General features: G+C 41.7%; 1 protein-coding gene across 7 annotated transcripts in view; it reads right to left on the bottom strand.

Annotated features, from left to right (window-relative positions):
• LOC139576651 (kinesin-like protein KIF2A) overlaps positions 1–9,549 on the bottom strand; it is a 35,965-nt gene extending 26,416 nt beyond the window's left edge. For 2 of the 7 annotated variants that reach the window (XM_071402963.1, XM_071402964.1), the window contains exon 1: positions 9,354–9,549. In XM_071402963.1, coding sequence (XP_071259064.1) covers positions 9,354–9,414 — 61 coding nt within the window. In that variant the 5' untranslated portion in view covers positions 9,415–9,549. Of the gene's footprint in view, positions 1–8,145; positions 8,170–9,353 lie in introns of those variants that run through there. The other 5 variants (XM_071402965.1, XM_071402968.1, XM_071402970.1 and 2 more) reach the window with 4 other exon arrangements.
• Positions 9,550–14,941: the final 5,392 nt, after the last annotated feature.

Raw genomic sequence — 14,941 nt, 5'->3', positions numbered from 1 at the left:
GTACAAATTACCTCGTACCCGGACTCGGTACCGGTGCTCCTTGTACAGTGCTGTGAAAAAGTATTTGCCCCCTTCCTGGTTTCTTATTTTTTTGCACATTTGTCACACTTAAATGTTTCAGATCAAACAAATTTTTATATTACACAAAGATAACCAAAGTAAACATAAAATGCAGTTTAAGTGATCATTTTATTTATTAACGGAAAAAAGCTATACGAAACTTCATGGCCCTATGTGACAATGTAATTGCCCCCCCTTGTTAAATCATGAATTTACTGTGGTTAATCACAATTTTTGGAAAGCTGAATTCAATTTCACTAGCCACACCCAGGCCTGATTACTGCCAGACCTGTTGAATCAAGAACTCACTTAAATGTGACAAAGTGAAGTAGGCCAAAAGATCTCAAAAAGCAAGACATCATGCCGCGATCCAAAGAAATTCAGGAACATATGAGAAACAAAGTAATTGACATCTGTCAGTCTGGAAAGGGTTACAAAGCCATTTCTAAAGCTTTGGGACTCAAGCGAACCATGGTGAGAGCCTTTATCCACAAATGGAGAACATTTGGAACAGTGGTGAACCTTCCCAGGAGTGGCCGGCCTACCAAAATTACCCCAAGAGCGCAGCGACGACTCATCCAAAAGGTCACAAAAGAACCCACAACAACATCTAAAGAACTGCAGGCCTCACTTGCCTCAGTTAAGATCAGTGTTCATAACTCAACCATAAGAAAGAGACTGGGCAAAATTGGCATCCATGGCGAAAACCACTGCTGACCAAGAACCACCCAAAGGCTCGTATCACATCTTGATGATCCCCAAGACTTTTGGGAAAATATTCTGTGGACTGACGAGACAAAAGCTGAACTTTTTGGAAGGTGTCTCGTTACATCTGGCATAAAACACAGCATTTCAGAAAAAGAACATCATACCAACAGTCAAATATGGTGGTGGTAGTGTGATGGTCTGGGGCTGCTTTAGGACCTGGACGACTTGCTGTGATTGATGGAACCATGAATTCTGCTCTCGAACAAAAAATCCTGAAGGAGAATGTCCGGCCATCAGTTTGTGACCTCAAGCTGAAGCGCACGTGGGTTCTAACACAGGACAATGATCCATAACACACCAGCAAGTCCACCTCAATGTCTTAATAAAAACAAAATTAAGGTTTTGGAGTGGTCTAGTCAAGGTCCGGACTTGAATCCGATTGAGATGCTGTGGCGTGACCTTAAAAGGCGGTTCATGCTCGAAAATCCTCCAATGTGGCTCAATTAAAACAATTCTGCAAAGAAGAATAGGCCAAAATTCCTCCCCAGCGATGTGAAAGACTCATTGCCAGTTATCGCAAACGCTTGATTGCAGTTGTTGCTGCTGAGGGTGGCACAACCAGTTATTAGGTTTAGAGGGCAATTACTTTTTCACATAGGGCCATGAAGGTTCGGATAGCTTTTTTCCCTTAACCTCTCTTGGGTAGGGGGCAGTATTTTCACGTCCGGATGAAAAGCATGCCCAGAGTAAACTGCCTGCTACTCAGGCCCAGATGCTAGGATATGCATATTATTAGTAGATTTGGATAGAAAACACTCTGAAGTTCCTAAAACTGTTTGAATGATGTATGTGAGTATAACAGAATTCATATGGCAGGCAAACACCTGAGAAAAAATCCAACCAGGAAGTGGGAAATCTGAGGTTTGTAGTTTTTCAACTCTTTGCTTATCCAAGATACAGTGAAAATGGGGTCATATTGCACTTCCTAAGGCTTCCACTAGATGTCAATAGTCTTTAGAACCTTGTTTGAGGCTTCTACTGTGAAGTGGGGGCGAATGAGAGGGGAATGAGTCAGAGGTCTGCCAGAGAGCCACGAGCTGACCAGGCGAGTTCACGTGAGAGAGTTGCATTTCTGAAGACAAAGGAATTCTCCGGTTGGAACATTATTGAAGATTTACGTCAAACATCCTAAAGATTGATTCTATACGTCGTTTGACATGTTTCTACGGACTGTAACGGAACTTTTTGACTTTGTCTGCACCTAGTGATCGCGCCTCATGAATTTTGATTACTGGGCTAAACGCGCTAACAAGAAGGATGTATTTGGACAAATTATGGACTTCATCGAACAAAACAAACATTTATTGATTCCTGGGAGTGCATTCTGATGAAGATCATTAAAGGTAAGTGAATATTTATAATGCTATTCTGACATCTGACTACACAACATGGCGGATATCTCTTTGGGTTGTGTTGGTCTCTGAGCGCTGTACTCAGATTATTGCATGGTGTGCTTTTTCCGTAAAGTTTTTTTGAAATCTGACACAGCGGTTGCATTAAGGAGAAGTGGATCTAAAATCCCATGCATAACAGTTGTATCTTTTAGCAATGTTTATTATGAGTATTTCTGTAAATTGATGTGGCTCTGCAAAATAACCGGATGTTTTGGAACTTCTGAACATAACGCGCCAATGTAAACTCTGATTTTTGGATATAAATATAAACTCAACCGAACAAAACATACATTTATTGTGTAACATGAAGTGCTATGAGTGTCATCTGATGAAGATCATCAAAGGTTAGTGATTCATTTTATCTCTATTTCTGCTTTTTGTGAATCTTCTCTTTGGCTGGAAAAATGGCTGTGTTTTTCTGTCACTTGGCTCTGACCTAATATAATCGTTTGGTGTGCTTTCGTCGTAAAGCCTTTTTGAAATCGGACACTGTGGCTGGATTTACAACAAGTGTATCTTTAAAATGGTGTAAAATACTTGTATGTTTGGGGAATTTTAATTATGGGATTTCTGTTGTTTTGAAATTGGCGCCCTGCAGTTTCACTGGCTGTTGACGAGGTGAGACGCTACCGTCCCACATACCCTAGAGAGGTTAATAAATAAAATCATCACAACTGCATGTTGTGTTAACTTGGGTTATCTTTGTGTAATATTTAAATTTGTTTGATGATCTGAAACATTTAAGTGTGACAAATGTGTAAAAGAATAAGAAATCAGGAAGGCGGCAAATACTTTTCCACAGCACTGTATATAGCCTCGTTATTTTTATTTTGTGTAATTTTTCGTACTTTTAAACTAAGCATTTCACAGTAAAGTCCACACCTGTTGTATTCGGCGCATGTGACAAATAAAATGTGATATCTGCTCTAGGCAAACATACTTCTGGTCAAGAGGGATTAGGTCCAACTGGTGTGTTTCTGTGTGGGCCTATGCACTACTACCTGAAGAAATACAACTTGCTGAAGTGGAATAGCCTGAATGCCATGGTGTAACTGTGTCACTTCCATCACTTTCCTTGACCCAACCTGGGCTAGAACTAGGGACCCTCTGAACACAACAAACTGCTTCCCACGAAGCATCACTACATATTGCGCCACAAAAGACGCTGCCCTTGCAGAGCAAGGTAAACAACTACTTCAAGGTCTCAGAGCGAGTAACGTCACTGATTGAAAAATTACTAGGGCGCACTGCTAACTAGCTAGACTTTTCACACCGGTTACAATGTCATGCAGTCTTGATTTTCTTAGCCCCATTTAGTTAGTGTCTTGCTTGGACAAGCTACATAGACTGTGTGTGTGGGGGGGATTCTGACAGCTGTTTCTCCAGAGATCTGTACGGTAGAGCTGGACCAGAGCCAGGTAGCAGGCTGTTAAATCCCATGGTGGATCATCAGGTTGGTTGCCAAGCTACCCTGGCAACAAAAGGCGAGACTGTAGACACCCGACCTCAGACAGACAGCGTTATATTAAGAGAAGGGACACATGAAAGGGGACAGAGCCCAGTTTTCAAAAGGATTTGACGAGGACACACACACATTAGGAACAGAAACCACCAACTCGCCCTGATCGAAGAGAGCATGGGCAACAGCCAGCAGGCGTATCAAGAGTCTAGTAGTCACTAGTCACAGTAAAACAGGTCCACATTGACCAGAGGCTATATAGGCTGTCTTGCTGGGAGAACATACCAAAGATTGAGTGACAAGAAGTTTTGACCGCACCCCTTTTAATTTGAATGAAACTTACTATACATATTTTGCCAGAAATTTACTTTTCGGACCTGAATGAGGGTATGAATACTTTCTGAAAGCACTGTATAGAATACATCCAGTTCACCATGTTCAACTGTAAACATGTCAACAGACCATTGAATGGTACCCTGTCCGTGTGCACTGACTGCAGTGCCATACTCTGGCTCTTAGTTCTATTCCAAAGGTCATTAACTGACAACACAGGGCTGAAGGAAGTAAATTGCATCTGCTTGCTTTGTTGCAAGTTGCAACAGTACATTGGCTAAGTTTGCCTTGGGTCTCTACTCTACTTCGGTCATAATGTCAACAGACACAGCAGAGCCTTCCAAGGCATGACGATGACAGAGACAGAACCCCGGGTAAGCTGCAAAGGACACAGTGTCACATTCAGAAAGAACCTCAGTCACTGACTAGGGGGAACGGATTAGCCTAAATACTGTGGGGTGAAATGTGACAAACAGCCTATACCATGTTCGCCGCGAATGGAGCAATGTTCAATACAACTATTTTCCTTAGATCATTAAAACTATCCATAATACATATCAAGACTAGTATAAGTGATTAGGCAAACGTGTCAAAATACACATTTGAAACATTTTCATGCACAGAACACAGCAAATATTAACAAAACCCTAAAACTTGATCTACGTGTTAGTCCGATCCGCTACTTTAGAAGATAAAAACGTCACGAAGGGAGAGTCAAGGCAACTATTTGTACAACAGAAAAGAGTTGAACATTGAAATACAGAAACTACAGTGTACGATACAACTCAATGGAGTTTCAGAATTTGGAAGTGTGATGATGCCCTATACCACCAGCTCCAAGAACACACCTGGAAGCTGGTTGCATCATGCAGAAAGGCCAGTTTAACCTGTTACAGTGTAGTCTATGGACTCGCATATCCATATTTTCAGTTCTTCCAGTTAGATGATGATACAGTACAGTACAATGCAGCTCAATCACATGACTCCTCTATTCCTGATGGACACAATTGTAAAGTAGCATATTGAAAGAGAGAATAATACTGCTGTCCACCAACTGCCTGAAAACAGACCTAAAATGGGGCCTAAAGGTGTCAGCATGCTTCAGTTCGGCTGGCGCGTTGCCAAACTCGGCTAGGCGAACCAAACGAGTGTGCTCGCATACTCCCTTAAAAGACTTTCGATTGAAAAAAAGCGGCAATAGTACTGTTTGTCCATCCTGAGACGACGTAGCCAGTATACACTTCCTCAAAAAAGTCACAATTAATCTAAGATAACTCAAGAAATCTGTCAGAAATGTTGACGCTTTTGCCGAGGAGATCTTAGTTGCGCAATTTTGCATCTAAGATGTTATGTTCAGTATTTCTCAGGTGAGAAAATGTGCATGAAAACGAGTCGTCTTCCATTGAAATATCCCTTCTGTTGCCTCCCGAGTGGCGCAGCGGTCTAAGGCACTTCGTCACTACAGATCCGGGGTTCGATCCCATGCTGTGTTACAGCTGGCCGTGACCAGGAGACCCATGATGCGGCGCATAATTGGCCCAGAGTCGTCCAGGTTAGGGGAGGGGTTGGCCAGCCGGGATTTCCTTGTCCCATCGCGCACTAGCGACTCCTTGTGGCGGGCCGGGCGCCTGCAAGCTGACTACAGTCGCCAGCTGGACAGTGTTTCCTCTAACACATTGGTGTGGCTGGCTTCCGGGTTAAGCGAGCAGTGTGTCAAGAAGCAGTGCGGCTTGGCAGGGTCGTGTTTTGGAGGACGCATGGCTCTCGACCTTCGCCTCTCCCGAGTCCATAGGGGTGTTGCAGCGATGGGACGAGACTGTAACTAACAATTGGCTATCACGAAATTAGGAAGAAAATGGGGTAAATGTACAAAATAATTTATGAAATATCCCTCCTGTTGACCAATCACAGATGAAGGGACTTGGACTTTGGCTTGCCCCGAGTAAAAATTATTTGTGCACGAAGAGCTGAAAAAAAACTTGCCGAACACCAGAACCAACAAAAACATCACCAAATATGCTAACTGTTCCAAACTGTTTGATGGGAAGCATGCGGGTGCCTTAAAGAGTAGAGATGAGACTGGCTGCATTGTTTACCATGTTGGCCCACTTTAGTGCTGAAACCTGGCTGAGTGGGTGTGTTAACACCACCCATGTTTAAGGGGGGTTACACTGCTTAGCAGCAGGAACAAAGCCCTGAACACATTAGTTTCACTCCCATAACAAAGACTGTCAGAATCTGAATATGTCATCATGACATCAATGGGGAAGAATTCCACAATCCTTACTTTACTGACTGCTAAGCATTCCCTTGTTCCAAAATGAGGAATCCATCTACGTTGAAAGACAATGAATGGGCATAATTTCATGCAGAAATGGGTAGAAAATCCATGGTGAAGATTAAATTTCTCTTATCCCATTGAAAAATGGCCAAAGTTTTTCCTGTCCAGGCTGGGATTAAAATTTATGCTGGTGTCTGATACACCCTGCTCAGTTAAAATACTAGTAGACTGGACTGTAATGTAAACATCATTTAGGATGGCAAGAAGAGTCAAATTGATAGTCAGCTATCATTATGGCAGGCAAGCAGTATTTTGTGGTTGAGTGTTTAATCCAAGCCTGTTTTCAGATACACTCCTCTATCTCAGGCCTTTTTAAAGTGAACTCCGGGATAAAGAAAAGCGAAAGAATTCAACTCTCTTTGTATTCACATTGCCCTTGCCTTTGAATGAGGACTCAGCTCTTTTGCCAGTTCACTTCACCTATTTTGTGGTCCGAGTCCTCTCTACAGTCACATTGCCATATTTAGAAAGGAACCAAGATCTTTTTCCAACATTCACACAATGCACTCTGGATTTTTACAAAATGCAGGAGAAGCCATTCTACCAGATCATGTTATCTAGATATACCTACTTACATTTTGGAAGCTAATAGATTGCATTTGGTTAAAAGATTAGACGTAATAATTAGAACACGATAATATTAACATGTAAATATCATTGGTAACAGAATAAATAGCAGAAGAATCAGGCAAATTAAATAATACAATTGTTCACTCAATGTAGGCTACCGCCCCTTTAAGAGATGGCACTAACCACAAAATCAATGCTATCAGGGATCCTTGGGACATCTAAAACCTAAATCCTAACCCCTACCCCAACCATTTTAAAATGTCAACTTCAATGGGGTAACGTCAGAGTTGGGATGTCCCAAGGAAGCCGGATAGAAAGGACCTTGATTTTGTACTCTATGTTATGACTCTCACAAAATATGTCTACTCACACTATTCAAACCCCATGATCGAATAAACAGCGTATGAACCTCTTAGCCTAAAGATCACATATTGCAAATAAATAATCTTTACATCATGTCAGTACAAAACTCAACACATTTTGGAATTTCTGTGCATCCTTGAAAATCAGTTTGGGTCTCTTTTGGAGGGGTCTGAGTTCCTTTGGAGTGTTCACACTGCACAAACAATTAAGCGAACTGAGTTCACAAAAATTGTCTGAAAGGGACCATGTGTGAACACACACTTAGAGCCCATCACTGCCTTGCTAATGGTAGGCCTAGTGATCGAGAGAGGAGAGACCTCCTGGCATATTCCAGAGAGCTGCCTACAACAGATGGGGTGGTTGTTAACAGGTTGAATCGGGCTTCGCCAGCCGCCAACCCCCCACTACCACCACAGAGAGGGCAATCCCTACTCACCATGCCACACCAGTCAGCCTGCCTATGGTATGTATGCTAGGCTAGATAATACTCACTTCCCATTCAGGCCGGGGGCCTAGACCTAGCTATGATGTGCTCAAAAATAATGCACACCATTATAGATGAACACCAAAGTAAACCACGACAGTCTAATTCACAATAAACCACAACCCTCTTTATCCGGAGTTTGTAGTAATCGGAAGGGATATGGTGGTTACTGCGTGTTGCTGTGCTTACACCTCAGCCCAGGAGGAGCCTCATGAGTCTTTACTCAGATTTGGCTGCCTGTAATCACCACAGTACAATTGACATTATTGAGATGCTAGAATGAAGCTGGCATTCAGACAAGACAAATCAAAATAACAGCCTCTTTCTCTTCCCATGACATCTCAAGCTCATCTTGGTTTCAATGAAAACCTACCCCATGTTACCAGATCAAGTTGGTCTTCATATATAAAACAGCAAGTCTCCTTGTCCTCTGGATTTGACAGAAAAATAATGATTCCACCTGACTGGTTGTCAAGATTATATTTTTATGACAATTGCTTGCGTACTAGCTAACATCTATAAATCTATATACATGACATGGCTAGACCATCAATAGTACTTGCCCAACAATTAATTAAAAGTATCGCCTTGTCAGACCATTAACTTACTCTTTTCCAGCTGGCTGAACGGTGTTATTACTGTAGATAGATATCTACCAATATTGCTTGGCGTAGCACAGAATTTTCGACCAACCTTACGTACACATTGTTGGATTACTTCATGGAGCAAAACATTGATTTAATTTAATAATGTAATATTTTCTAAATTCAAACGAACCCCCTGCAACTAGACATTGACGTTTAGAAGACATAGGTTGTCTTCAAAGTCGGGTTAACGTTAGTATTGCCAAGTTAAGGTTGGTCGAAAATGATCTGTGATAGCTAACAGTACCTAACCTGTAACAGCTAAATATGGAGCCTCACATTACGTTAGCACGTTAGAATCTGCTACCTAGACAAAACCCCAGTTGATTACCGTTATACCCACCAATAGACCTCTATGTAACTTAGCTAGTTATGCTAGCTATGACACACTGATAGCGAACATTACTATATATACAATAACTAGTCAACCATGTAGGTACATGCCAAGTAAGTTAGTTAATTTAACTAACGTTAGCTACGTTAACTAGTAAAGTTCACCAGACTAGCGTTAAAATGCCTAGCTACCGTAACCTTTAGTTACATCCGCGGCAGGGCCTTTAGCTAGCAACAAGCTGCTAACTTTAACTAATTTGGTAACTTACAGACATAACTACGGCAACCATATCGTTAGCCAAGTTAGGCTGCTATAACAACACATGCTAGTTTAATTGATACGCATACACATGAGCTAATATGTTATTAATGTGCATTGGTTGTCTAGTAACGTTAGCTGGCTCGTGAGCCAAAGTGAGTTAAAAGTGAGTTAAAGTTAGGCTAGCTAAGTTGACTAACGTTAGCTAGCTACTCAATAAAACCACCCCAACTTTGCAGCTGCCTCAGTCTCGGCGTCTACCGTTGCTGTGTGTTCACCACAGCAACACAAAAGCTTCCCCAACAACTCCCAGCGAGCAAAATGTATCGAGACCTGAGAACTTACCATCGCTTCTCTTTATTTCAACATACACGCCAACGATGATCTTTCCAAAACTACCCGCCATTCTTCATCAGTGAAGAGAATATTCAGAAAAATATAGCTAGTCTGTTTGTGTTTGAAATAGCAAAATGTTTGACCGGGAGAGGAGGGAGCCGAGTGCAGCAAGATAGGAAGTGATCAAACTGTGTAACTGCGCATGCACAGAAGTACCTTGTGTAAGGTGTTGACAGTCATTGGTGTTGACCAACTTCAGGTTTTCATCCATTCCAAATTCAAGTTAGGCCACCTGTACAGGTGAATGGTGGCATACGATGAATCACCAACGATTATGGATAAACTGACAATATACATGTCTCTCCGCCCTAACGATGGGAGTCGTTGTACACAAAGCAACAAGTCAGGTTGTCTAGCTCCCGCCTATCCTTTCTTTGGATTGGTGCATACATCTTAATATTGTTATCTAGTTTTGAATATTCGACGAGGGTCGTTGACGTCAACCGCTTGTATTCAATGGAGAGAGACCATATCCTACTAGCCTCATGTCATTAATATGCATAGCCATCTCCGATATAAAGTGTTTTTTCTCAAAGTTGCCGGTAATGCACTTGTAAATTAAAGAGTCAGTCTGTGATTTCTACATCAAATGTTTAACTTTTAAATTCATGAGGTATAGCCATTGATTCTTGAAGAATATTACTTACACATGCCTCATGATCTTAGTTCAACTGTCTTACCCCATCAGAACCCAAAATATAAGCTTGTAAACAATGTAATTGTAAACAAACACTATGTCATGATTAAAACTATCCTTTTGATATCATAGATGTTCAGTCCTTGCATCCATAGCTCTGTCTATGACTCTGAGTGTTTACATTTCTCCAGCCCCATCCCTCAGCTGTTTACCGAAACAGTGGTGGGGTGTACGCTTTATTATTGTTTGAACAGCAGATTGCTGGCAAGAAAAAGTATTTGAACCCTTTGGAAATACCTGCATTTCTGCCTAAATTGATTATAAAATTTGATCATCTTGGTCACAACAATAGACAAACACTGTCTGCTTAAACTAATAACACACAACAATTATACGTTTTCATGTCTTTATTGAACACACAGTGTAAACAATCACAGTGCAGGGTGGAAAAAGTATATGAACCCTTGGATTTAATAACTGGTTGACCCTCCTTTGGCAGCAATAACCTCAACCAAACGTTTTCTGTAGTTGCGGATCAGACCTGCACAATGATCAGAAGGATTTTGGACCATTCCTCTTCACAAAACTGTTTCAGTTTTTGTCACGAATCCCGTTTCCTGAGTCGTTTTTTTGCCTCTGTTCTGTCCTGGAGTGTTTTTTCCGGCGTCCTGGAACGCACCCTGTCTGGTTGCCGGGCAATGTAGCCAGTTGGGAGTTCTGATTACTCGCACCTGTATCCCATCAGCTATCTGCACACCTGGTCCTGATCATCATCTCTCCTCTTCATAAGCCCGGACCTGACATCCATTCCCTGCCGGATCATTAGCCATGAACAGTATGTTGTGCCATAGTATCAGCCTCAAGTTGGATAGAATTTGTTTTGTTGTTTTTTTACGTATTGCTTGCCTTAAACTTACCTCCGTTTGTTTTGTCTTCAGTTACTCACCCGGATAATTTACCCCATTCCCACCTGGTCGTCGGAGGATTCCGCTACCCCATTGGATTCACCTATTTACTCCCATCAACTCACCACCGCTGCCCGCTACGCCACCTGGATATATCTACCCATTCACATTCACTTGTAAATAAATACTCACCTTCTTCCTACGCTCCTTGTCCTGGTCTGCTTCTGGGTTCGATTTTGAAAGAACGTGACAGTTTTCTTGGGATGTCTGTTGTGAACTGCTCGCTTGAGGTCATGCCACAGCATCTCAAACGGGTTGAGGTCAGGACTCTGACTTGCTGCACGTCTGAAGTTTGCAAAAGTGCACCTCAATGTTCTACAGCGCTACTGGCAAAATATTCTGTGGACAGATGAAACTACAGTTGAGTTGTTTGGAAGGAACACACAACACTATCTGTGGAGAAAAAAATGCACAGCACAACAACATCAAAACCTCATCCCAACTGTAAAGTATGGTGGAGAGAGCATCATGGTTTGGGGCTGCTTTGCTGCCTCAGCACCTGGACAGCTTGCTATCATCGACATAAAAACCCATTCCCAAGTTTATCAAGACAGTTTGCAGGAGAATGTTAGGCTACCTGTCTGCCAATTGAAGCTCAACAGAAGTTGGGTGATGCAACAGGACACTCCTAGGGAGAGTAGCAACAGTGCTGAACTTTCTCCATTTATAGACAATTGGTCTTACCGTGGACTGATGAACATCAAGGATTTTAGAGATACTTTTGTAACCCTTTCCAGCTTTATGCAAGTTAACAATTCTTAAACTTAGGTCTTCTGAGATCTCTTTTGTTCGAGGCATGGTTCACATCAGGCAATGATTCTTGTGAATAGCAAGCTCAAAATTTGTGAGTGTTTTTTATGGGGCAAGGCAGCTCTAACCAACATCTCCAATTTCGTCTCATTGATTGGACTCCAGGTTAGCTGACCCCTGACTCCAATTAGCTTTTGGAGGTCATTAGCCTAGGGGTTCACATATTTTTTCCACTCTACACTGAATGTTGAAATTATGTATTCAATATAGACAGGAAAAATAAAATAATTTGTGTGTTATTATTTAAGCACACTATGTTTGTCAATTGTTGTGACTTAGATGAAAATCAGAAATCCAGGTTATTCCAAAGGGTTCTGTCGTGGTAATTTCCTGTATTACTAAACGAGGAGAGTTTACAAACCACACACAAGTCAGTTATATTTTAAACTCCATCTTTAATTATATGAGCTTCACCATAGCCCTTTGACTCTCAGATCAATTCAGTGTCTATAAATGAATTCTCTGAGAGTGCTTACAAAAGAATACTTAGTATCTTTTATAGCCAAGATACACCCCTCTCAACTCACATGACGAACCACAGATCTTAGGAACTTCACAAAGGGCCTTTTACTTTAGAGAGGAGTATCCCATAGCCAGATAGCATTAGCTATAAATTATCGTTCAGTTTGGTCTCTTAGACGAGGTTCTACTTCTCGTTCTTGGTACTTCTTAGTACCAAAACATTACCTCATCCAATGGCATATATCAATTGTCAATTCTAGATACCCCCATCTCAAATACACCCCCTCCTGTACAAGCTCACGGAGGGGAGTGAGCCTCTAGGTCATATACTATGAAAGATAAGTGCAACATCAGAGGGGACATACAATGGTTCCAGACACTGCCATACTCCTCCCCCCAATGGGAAAATGAGGGAATGACTGGAGTACAGACATAGTGGAGCCCTTCACATGGTTTCACAAATATATACATTATGAAGACAATGTTCAAACCTGACTTCTCCCTTTCTGATATTCTGCCTATTACCAGACATGTAAAAGACAAGCCTGACCTCTACCCTCTCTGGGCCCCAAGTGACTTTTCCCTAGAGGAGAAAGGAAAATGCAACTGCCAACAGTATAGTCCAAAAGAAGACATTCTAATGACAAGTATAAAGTACATAAAACATGTTATTTATCTATATTACCTAACTAATTCTGATTCAGCTACGACAGTTCTCATACTTTTTCTTGCCACTGTACCTTTTAGAAGTCTTCTTTGTATAAATTCCAGTCAGAGAGGCAGCATCCCTTTTCATTTGTGCAGCATTCCCATTCAGAAGGGCTCCATCATCTTTTGTAGGAGCAGCATTCCCTTTCAGTGGCTCCTGCTCATTTGAGGTTCTGCACATCTGGGTTCTGGGGTTTAAAGTATGGAAGAAGAAATTAAGAGAGAGTATGGAGGTGTAAATCACAGAATGAACTCAGGAGATAGCAAAGGAGTGATATTATGGAGAGACAGCTAGTCCCATCCAAGTTATATTCTTTATCATGTACCCTGCTGCTCTTTTGTCTCTGCAGAGAACATCATAATGCATGCTGAATGAATACCCATGTAAAATAACAGCAGTATATATTTCGATGGAATGTACTCTAGGTAATGTAATAACACAATGTAACAGTAATGGTTTTAGAACATAGTGTCGCAACAAAATGTAAGAGCAATAGAAATGGTTCTGAGAAAACATTGCGGGAAGGTTCTGGTAATGTTGATGGACACATTATTAAAAACACCTATAACGACTCTCATAAAGTTATAGTGTGACGTTATTACATGATTGTTCCAGTAACGTTCCCTAAACATTCTTCAGCAATCATGTCTGGATTCAATTAAATTAGTTCTGAGAAAACATTACTGGAACGTTCCGCTAACGTTAATGGAGATGTCATCCGAGACACCTATCCAGCTACAGTGGGGCAAAAAAGTATTTAGTCAGCCACCAATTGTGCAAGTTCTCCCACTTAAAAAGATGAGAGAGGCCTGTAATTTTCATCATAGGTACACTTCAACTATGACAGACAAAATGAGAAAAAAAAATCCAGAAAATCACATTGTAGGATTTTTTATGAATTTATTTGCAAATTATGGTGGAAAATAAGTATTTGGTCAATAACAAAAGTTTATCTCAATACTTTGTTATATACCCTTTGTTGGCATTGACAGAGGTCAAACGTTTTCTGTAAGTCTTCACAAGGTTTTCACACACTGTTGCTGGTATTTTGGCCCATTCCTCCATGCAGATCTCCTCTAGAGCAGTGATGTTTTGGGGCTGTTGATGGGCAACACGGACTTTCAACTCCCTCCAAAGATTTTCTATGGGGTTGAGATCTGGAGACTGGCTAGGCCACTCCAGGACCTTGAAATGCTTCTTACGAAGCCACTCCTTCGTTGCCCGGGCGGTGTGTTTGGAATCATTGTCATGCTGAAAGACCCAGCCACGTTTCATCTTCAATGCCCTTGCTGATGGAAGGAGGTTTTCACTCAAAATCTCACGATACATGGCCCCATTCATTCTTTCCTTTACACGGATCAGTCGTCCTGGTCCCTTTGCAGAAAAACAGCCCCAAAGCATGATGTTTCCACCCCCATGCTTCACAGTAGGTATGGTGTTCTTTGGATGCAACTCAGCATTCTTTGTCCTCCAAACACAACGAGTTGAGTTTTTACCAAAAAGTTATATTTTGGTTTCATCTGACCATATGACATTCTCCCAATCTTCTTCTGGATCATCCAAATGCTCTCTAGCAAACTTCAGACGGGCCTGGACATGTACTGGCTTAAGCAGGGGGACACGTCTGGCACTGCAGGATTGAGTCTCTGGCGGCGTAGTGTGTTACTGATGGTAGGCTTTGTTACTTTGGTCCCAGCTCTCTGCAGGTCATTCACTAGGTCCCCCCGTGTGGTTCTGGGATTTTTGCTCACCGTTCTTGTGATCATTTTGACCCCACAGGGTGAGATCTTGCGTGGAGCCCCAGACCGAGGGAGATTATCAGTGGTCTTGTATGTCTTCCATTTCCTAATAATTGCTCCCACAGTTGATTTCTTCAAACCAAGCTGCTTACCTATTGCAGATTCAGTCTTCCCAGCCTGGTGCAGGTCTACAATTTTGTTTCTGGTGTCCTTTG

This window comes from Salvelinus alpinus, chromosome 5 (genome assembly GCF_045679555.1).
Source record: "Salvelinus alpinus chromosome 5, SLU_Salpinus.1, whole genome shotgun sequence".
NCBI classification, from domain to species: domain Eukaryota; kingdom Metazoa; phylum Chordata; class Actinopteri; order Salmoniformes; family Salmonidae; genus Salvelinus; species Salvelinus alpinus.
This window is presented reverse-complemented; position numbering and strand designations above follow the sequence as displayed.